Source organism: Mastomys coucha, unplaced genomic scaffold (assembly GCF_008632895.1).
Source record: "Mastomys coucha isolate ucsf_1 unplaced genomic scaffold, UCSF_Mcou_1 pScaffold23, whole genome shotgun sequence".
Classification (NCBI taxonomy): domain Eukaryota; kingdom Metazoa; phylum Chordata; class Mammalia; order Rodentia; family Muridae; genus Mastomys; species Mastomys coucha.
Window position 1 is genome coordinate 12631208 of NW_022196906.1, and position 8939 is coordinate 12640146.

Consider the following 8939-nt stretch of genomic DNA (forward strand, 5'->3'; position numbering starts at 1 on the left):
CTCAGCTATTAAAAATGATGTAAGGGTCATTGAAGTACAACCTTATTACAATAAAATCCAATGTCTAAAAATTGTTCTTATTTTGGGCTTGTACCACAGTAAGAGCCAAGATTTTAAGTTCTACTAAATACAAAACAAACAAACAAAAAGACTTTATAATATATTATTCTGAAATATACAGTTAATATGTTTGGAGTTATTTAAAATTTATATTGAGAAAAATGTATGTATTTTCAGTATTGTTGTAGACAAGTACCTACATAAGACTGTTAAATTGATTGTTGTTTTATATCAAAAAACTTTTATAATACTTATTTTTATTGTTATAATATTTTATAAATTTTAAGGAATATGACAAAAAAGATATTGTATGTATTGAAGGGGGGTCTCTGGGAGGTGTTGGGGTAGAAAAGGGAAAAAAGAATGTGATTTAATTCTATTTTCTTAAAATATGTTTTTAAATGTTAACAAATTCAGATAAATTGAAATCATGTAACTTTACTCATCATAATGCAATAAAAGTTAAAAAAAAACAATGTAACAGTTCATGTCATAGATTTGTAAGGTTGAAGAAGTTACAACAGATTGGTTTACATGCCTTTCTATTAAGACTCACACCTAAATAATCATTGCTATTATTTTTAGCCCCACAAGTTTATTAGAAGATTAGAGCAATAGATTTACTTGTTTTTCATTACCTAACCTCTTTATAAGCTCAAAACTATAGTTTTATATATTTGTAGTCTTGGGTCTGACCTAGAATTAATGTTTTTTCTTGATCTGTTCCAAGCCCATGTCTCTTCCTAGTGCAATTTACATGTTTATAGGGTGTGAAAGCTCACTATACTCCTTTTCATTCAGCCTTTACTTACTATTTTATTAGGAGCACTTTTGATTCTTGATCCTAATTCCATTATATCTTTCCGGCAAAACAACTAAAACAATCTACTTAGACTCTTGATCAATTATTCTAACATTCTAAATTCATTTGAACCAAATCAGGAATTTTATAAAATCATTAATTCATCTAAACAAGATAATTGCATGAAAGTACATCTTCATATTTAGTCTTCAGGAAATTTACTGAACAGAGTAGGTAAAAAAAAAAAAAAAACAGAAACATTAGATTATGTCAGAATATATGTGGGATATATTAGTGGCAGAAAAGAGATAGCAAGACGTAACCCTGGGATGAAGTCCCTGGGGTCTTTGCCTCTGCAGAGAACATCCATCACAGCCATACAAATCGATAGGCTATCTCTAGGTAACTCAATTGCTAGCCATAGCCCTTTCTGCATGGCTCTTCCAAACTATTTGTTTAACTGATTCTTTGTCTTGTTCTCTTTATTTCTATTTTATTGTTTTTACCCTTGAATTGGATTATCTCTTGCATTGGTTTCCTTTTGTGTGTGCTTTTGTTCCTCTTGTTCTATAGCATGTAAATGTGATATTGAATTGCTAGATTAAATCTCTTAGATTATTTTTCATGTAGGCACTTAGTGCTATGGACCGCCTCTTAAAATTGCTCTTATTGCTTATTGCAATGTTGCACATTTCCTGGATCTTTATGTGTAAGCAAAATTTTTAGATTTAGCAATAAACTCATTTGACTCATATATTCATTTTTTCTATCATATATTTAATATCTGAACTTATTTCTTCCATCTCTTGTATACTGTTGGTAAAACTTACCTTGTAGTTGCAGTTTGAGTCTCCAGGTTTCTCACTTCCAGATTTTCTCTAGTTTGGGCGGTTTTCATCAATTCTACTTCCATCTTCAGGTCTTTGGACTGTTTGTATTTCCCTGTATTTCTTAAAGAAATTTCCTCTTTAAGGGCCTCTACATACTTCCTTAAGACTGCTTCTAAGTCTTTTACTTGGGCTACAACTATAATAGAATATTGTGTTGCTGGCTGTTAGTGGAGACATATTGTCCCATTATTGATTGTGCTTTTATTCTCATGTCCACGCATCTGGGATTGGAATGATTATAGGTCTGGGTAATAAATAATACCTGGCTTTGTCTCTGTTGGGTGAATGTTTTGTTCCTCAGTTTCTGATTTTAGAGTATGTGATGGCTGTGTACTACTTAGTAGGAAATATTCTCTGGGCCTGTTTCCCTGACCTGCTCAACTAGTGTGTGTCCAAGGTATTCCTTTTAGTGTTTAATGCTGGGATAATGAGTTGGGCAAAGATAGGTTGTAGAAGATCTCTGTGATGCATTGGATTATGTTCAGAGAGGAAAGGGAGACAGCAGCAACTGTTCCGCTATGGAGCTGGGTATGAAAATGGTAGATTGGCCCCGGAGGAGCAGAAGATAAGTGTGAATCTATCATCAGCCTACGTGCTGCCACGGCAGAAGCAACTTTGGGATAGCACTGGGTGCTTATTGGCTTTGGGGACTGAGTGGCAGAAAGTTGTTAGAAGAGGAAGATTTGTGGCATCTGTAGGAGATTAGAACAGGGATCAGGTAAGGCTGCCAAGTGCTTTATTACAGAGGTGGGGATTTGATATAGGGGTACAGAGGAAGAAAAGAAGATCTGTATGTACCCTATCTGGCTTTCTGACAGGCATGATCAGTTAGTGGGACTCTGGATAAAATTTAAAACAAATGCTTGTTTAAACTGTCATTGCATAAAGATGTATTCTGATATTCATGTTTTTTAAATCTATAGCCATGTGCTATTCTCCACTTTGATCAGGGAACTATCTCTTTGAAATTAATAACAGGTAATACACAAATACTTAGTGCTGAGAATAAGTGCTAGTTTGGTGTTCAGATCTAAAGAAGGCAAGATAAGCTCTAAAAAGACTATAGAAAAAAATGTAAGAGCCAGAAGATAGGGAGAAAGGCTATAAAATTGTCTTCCAGGCTTCACACAGCCAAAGCAACCATAATTTCAGCGAAGCTGTGCTTAGCTGCACAAGACTATACCTTCCACAGTTAATCACTGATTGGACATAAACTTAAGGGGCATTTTTTGATAAATGACTGTTTATATATATACCCTATGAAAGAGCCAATGATTATCTTATTGTGTACATGATAGACACTTCCAGGCTCTAGTAGGTAGTTCAGAACACATGGCAATATGATATATGTCTCTGCCTGTCTGCCTGTCTGTCTTTAAGTCTGTCTCTGTCTGTGTGTGTGTCTATGTACAACAATTTTCCCTCTGTTATTGTTTTTATTTTCTGACAAACAGCAGAACTTTCTGTGTGAAATATAAGATAAAATATCAATGAAACATAAGTAAAGGCAGCACCCATTATTTTTATTTTACAATATTTTCTTAATATTTGAAAGTACAACATACTGCCATTTGCAAGATATCTATGTTCATGCTTGGAATTTACAACATACTTTCTGTCATAGTTTATCTTTGTCTTTCACAAAGAATTCTAGAATGTATTGGAAAAGTTGTGCTTTGGGGTTTTCGTTACACATTTTGTTTTTATTGTAGTGTTCTTTTAGCCTGAATCTCCTTATTGTTGAGTTTACTAGGGTGTGCTTCTATATGTTTTTGTTATACATTTTAATTCAAGGACCTTGTCAGGAGTGAGCTAAGACAAGAGAGATAAAAAACAATGGAAATTACTAATATGTGTACTCTAGGCCTGAAGTATCATGGGATCTATTGTGAGGGACTCTTCTGCTCTACAGAGATAGTCTTTAAGGGCTTGCACTCCTGGGAGAAGAATATCAGGAAAAATCATTGCTCTAATGAGGAGCTTTGATTATTGAACCACCTGAGTTGAAAGACTGTGTTACTCAGGCTATGACCTAACTTACCATTCCTGCCCATTACAGGAATCAATGCCAGATCCTCCTCCTACAGAAGATTCTTCTGACTCTGATAGTCTGAACATCCTGAGAAAAATCATCTAGTATCAGCATCCAGGTAACATATTAACATTGTTCCCCTTGAAGCTATGTAGATAACAGAGCCTTTGAAAATGCTGTGATAATTAGAATGGGTGATTTTACTTGAAATCATCGTGGGAAGCAATACTACAAGATTTTACAAAGATGATGAAAAACAAAACTCCCTATGGAGTTTTGGTCAGTGGTCTGTCATCATGTGTTTGCACTGTTACCTTACTGGCTCTATCTGAGCTCCTCTAATAAGTTCACCAAGAACAGGTCCTATTTATTTCTCAGCAGAGATTTGTCCCTTCTTAAACATGATGACACTTTTGTGAAGTTTTCCACAAAGACACAACAAACACTTATCTCAGATGGGGGAACCTACAACAGACAAAATTAATGATTCCATCAAAGTCCAATGTGGGTTTATTGAAGTTAGTTAAATAAGTATAGATGAGGAGTTTTAGAACAGAGATTCATATCAGGTGCATCACCAAAAGATCATCCCTATACTGATGATAACTTAGGAAATCTGCATCCCTGGAAGGGCTCTCTGCATGGCTTGAAGGCTACACAGGTTGTGAAGTCTCCTACCTCTGGCAAGCTCATCTTCCTCTAGGCACCTCTGGTAGTGTCTCTCTCACAGTGGCATTATAGCCTGATGACCTTCTCCTTCTTTCCTCAAAGGTGTGTTTTAAGGTCTATACCAGAGAGTGAGAGTGTTAAAATTTCTCCTGATTACATTCTGTCTTTCTCTCTCCCTCTCCCTTCTTTCCTACCCTCCCTCCCTCTCTTCCCCATCTCTCTTTTTCTCTCTTTCTTTCTTTCTCTCTTTCTCTCTCTCTCTCTCTCTCTCTCTCTCTGTGTGTGTGTGTGTGTGTGTCTGTGTGTGTATGTGCATGTAGAAGTCTAATGCTTATGGCAAGAACCATCCTTAATGTTTCACTATCTTATGCATTGAGGCAGGACCTCTTAATCCTGGCATTCATTATATGGCTATTTTTGTTAGCAAGCTTGCTCTGGGTTCTCCTGTCTCATCCTCTTAGGCTGGGATTACAGATGGACCTATATGCCTAGATGGCACTTCTATCAATTATGATCATTAGAATGCTGGTCCCTGTGCTTCTGTTTCATATAATTAACACAATGAACCACCTATCTGCTCCAGTGAATTATATTCTTGTACTTATGTTTGGCCAAAGATTTGCAAACTGTAATAAATGCTGTGGACTACTTAATCCACAATCTTTTAATCTTAAAAATTGGATACTTAATGTAAGAAATTCATATTTTTATGATTTTAGAGGTTAAAGGCCAAAAATCCTGATATCTAGAGAGGTAGTTGTCTAATAATATTGTGATATTGCTTTTACTAATGTGTTTTTTTTCTCTTTCCACTTCATGTTTACCATCAGATTCACCATGAACATGAAATCTATCAACCAAACAGTTGTGTCAGGATTCATTCTCCTGGGACTCACAGATGATACCAAGCTGCAACTTATTATCTTCAGTGTTTTTCTTTCCATGTACCTTGTAACAATTCTAGGAAATCTGCTGATTATTCTGGCCACCAGCTTTGACTCCCATCTCCATACACCCATGTACTTCTTTCTCTCTAGTCTTTCTTTTAATGACATCTTTTTAGTCACATGCACTATTCCAAAGATGCTGGCAAATATACAAACAGAAAACCAGAACATCACTTATGGAGGATGCTTGACTCAGGTCTGCTTTGTCTTGATGTCTGTTGGCATGGAGAATTGTCTTCTTGCAGCAATGGCCTATGACCGCTATGTTGCTATTTGCCATCCTCTTAGGTATAGGATCATAATGAACCCCTGTCTTTGTATGCTAATGGTAGCATTTTCTATAATGGGGAGCATGGCAAATGCCCTCGTCAATGGTCTAATGGTATTACATCTTTCCTTCTGCACAGAGCTCATAATCCCACATTTCTTCTGTGAACTTACACAAATTACTAAACTTGCCTGTTCTAACACTCTTATTGACAACATACTCATATATATTTCATCTTGCATATTTGGTGGTGTTCCTCTCTCTGGCATCATTTTGTCTTATAGTCAAATTACAACCACTGTCTTGAGAATGTCATCATCAGAAGGAAGATATAAAGCATTTTCCACCTGTGGGTCTCACCTGTCAGTTGTTTTCTTATTTTATGGAACTGGTTTTGGGGTCTATATCAGCTCAACAATTTCAGAATCATCCAGGAAGAGTGCTGTGGCTTCAGTGCTGTATTCAGTAGTCCCTCAAATGATAAACCCCTTTATCTATAGTCTGAGGAACAGAGACATGAAAGAAGCATTGAAGAAACTCATCAGTAGGATATTGTTTCCTGTATGATACATCATTTATTTTACTAGAATTTCTTAAGTAAGCTACAGAAACATAGTTGTTTCTTAACCAGAATATAAGATACTTTTAATATTAGCTTGATTATTCATTCAATTTACTTCTCCATCATTTATTTCCTCTCCATATCTACCCTCCTTCTCCTCTGAGAGGGTAGAACACCTCTCTTTGGTATCCTCCCATCATTGAACATCAAGTCTTGGAAGGGTAGGCACATCCTCTTCCACTGAGACCAGACCAGGCAGTCCAGCTAGAAGAACATGTACCATAGACAGGCAATAATTTTTGAGCTCGAGATAGTTGCTCTGGAGCCACATGAAGACAGTGCTGCACATCTGCTACCTATAAGCAGGGAGGCCTAATTCCAGCTGGTTTATATTCTTTTGTTGGTCATTCAGTCTCTGAGAGCCCCAAGGGTCCAGGTTATTGACTCTGGTGTTCTTCCTGTACAGTTTCTATCCACTTCAGGGCCTTCATTGTTTTCCCCATTCTTCTATAAGAGTCCCTAAGCTGCATCCACTGTTTTGCTGTTGGTATCTGCATCTGTCTGAGTCAGCTGCTGGGTACAGCGTCTGAGAGGACAGCCATGCTATGGTTCCATCTGCAAGCATATCAGAGTATCATTAATAGAGTTAGGGAATGGTGCTTGATAATAAGATGGTTCTCAAGCCAAGCCTGTTGTTGGTTGGCCATTCCCTCAGGCTCTGCTCAATCCCCCATCTCAACATTTCTTTTAGACAGGAAGAGTTATGTTTCCAAGGCTTTGTGGGTATGTTTGTTTCCCTATCACTCCATTGGTGTTCCTGCTTGCCTACAGGCCATGGCCTCTTCAGGTTCTATATCCCCAATGCTGGGAGTCACTGCTAAGGTCACCCCCATTGATTCTTGGGTGCCTCCCTTATCCCAGATCTTTGTCATATCCTGGAGATGCCTCCCACCTCTCCAGCACTGTCAGTTCCAAAATTTCATCAAATCTCATGGCCATCTGGCAGTTTTTGTTGTCCCTCTCTATTCCTGACCCTGAACCCTACCATTCCCCTACCATACCCTCTCCCACCTTGTTCCCTCCCTCCATTTGTGTCCTATGACTATTTTATTCCCCATTCTAAGTGAGATCCAAGCATTCCCCCCTTGTACCACCTTTCTTTTAGCTTCTTTGAGTCTGTCGAATGTAACATGGATAGCCTGTATATTATGGCTAATATCTTCTTATAGGTGAATACATACCATACTTGTCCTTTTGGGTCTGGGTTATGTCTCTCAGAATGATAAGTGAATAGTATTTTACCCATTAATAGCAGTTTTTAAAATCTATCCTTCAGTTGAGGGACATCTCAGATATTTCTAGTTTCTGATTATTATGAATAAAGCTGTTATGAACCTAGTTGTGCAAGTGTCTTTGTGGGGTGATGGAACATCTTCTGGGTATATGCCTGGAAGTGGTATAGCTAGCTCTTCAGGTTGAACTATTTACAGTTTTCTGAGACATTGTCAAATTGATTTTCAAAGTAGTTTTTCAAGTTTACACTCCTACCAGCAATGGAGAAATGGTGTCCTTGCTCCACTTCTTGCCAGCTTATGCTATCACTTGAGTCTTTCTTTCTTTCTTTCTTTTTTTCTTTCTATCTTTTTTTTTCTTTGAGGCAGGGTTTCTCTGTGTAGCCTTGGCTGTCCTAGAACTCACTCTGTAGACCAGGCTGGCCTCAGTCTCAGAAATCTGCCTACTTCTGCCTCCCAAGTACTGGGATTAAAGGTGTGTGCCACCACCGCCTAGCCTATGTTTTTCTTTTTCTTTTTCTTTTTCTTTCTTTTTTTTTTTTTAATTCTAGCCATCCTATCAAGTGTAAGATAATATCTAAGAGTTGTGTAGATTTTCATTTCCTTGATGACTAAGGACACACTAAAGACATCTTTAGTTAGGTTATTTCACTTCTTGATGTCTAATTTCTTGACTTTTTTTAAAAATAAAACTTGGATATTAGCCCTCTGTCAGATGCAAGGTTGGTAAAAAAATCTTTTTATTTTTTTGACAATGTCCTTTGCCTTACAAATGTTTTTCAGTTCATGGTGTCCTATTTATCAGTTGTTGATCTTAGAGATTGAGCCATTGCTGTTCTGTTTACAAAGTGGTCTCCTGTCTCCTGTACCAATGAGTTCAAGGCTATTCCACTTTCTGTTCTATTAGATTTAATCTATCTGGTTTTAGGTTGAGGTCTTTAATCCATTTGGACTTGACATTTCTTCAGAGTGCTAGATATGGGTTTCTTTACCTTGTTTTACATGCAAACATCCAGTTAGACCAGCATCATTTGGCAAAGATGCTTTCTTTTTTCATTGTATAATTTTAATACTTTGTAAAAAATTAAGTCTCCGTAGGCGTATAGGTTTATTTCAGTGTCTTTGATTTAATTCCATTGATCAACCTGTCTGTTCCTATATCAGTATCATGCAGTTTTTATTATTCTTGTTCTGTGGTACATCTTGATTTCAGGGATTGTAATACCTCTACACGTTCTTTTATTGTTCAGGATTATTCTAGCTATCTCCAGATTTTCGTTTTCCATAATAAGTTGAGAATTTCTCTGTCAAGGTCTGAATTATATTGCAATTTTGATGGGAATTGCATAGAATATTTAAAGTGTTCTTGGTAAGATGGCAATTTTCACTATGTTAATTCTACTAATCCATGAACATA

The 8939-nt window shown here is 36.9% G+C and overlaps 1 protein-coding gene across 1 annotated transcript; it reads left to right on the plus strand.

Moving 5' to 3' along the window:
- The first annotated feature begins 5269 nt into the window (after positions 1-5269).
- LOC116072421 (olfactory receptor 7G2-like) lies at positions 5270-6235 on the plus strand. The gene has a single exon (XM_031343885.1). The coding sequence runs from the start codon at positions 5270-5272 to the stop codon at positions 6233-6235; it is 966 nt and encodes a 321-aa protein (XP_031199745.1).
- Positions 6236-8939: the final 2704 nt, after the last annotated feature.

What these genes read in the sequence shown, in the direction of transcription:
- LOC116072421 (XM_031343885.1), top strand. Translation starts at nt 5,270, where the DNA reads ATGTTTACCATCAGATTCACCATGAACATGAAATCTATCAACCAAACA.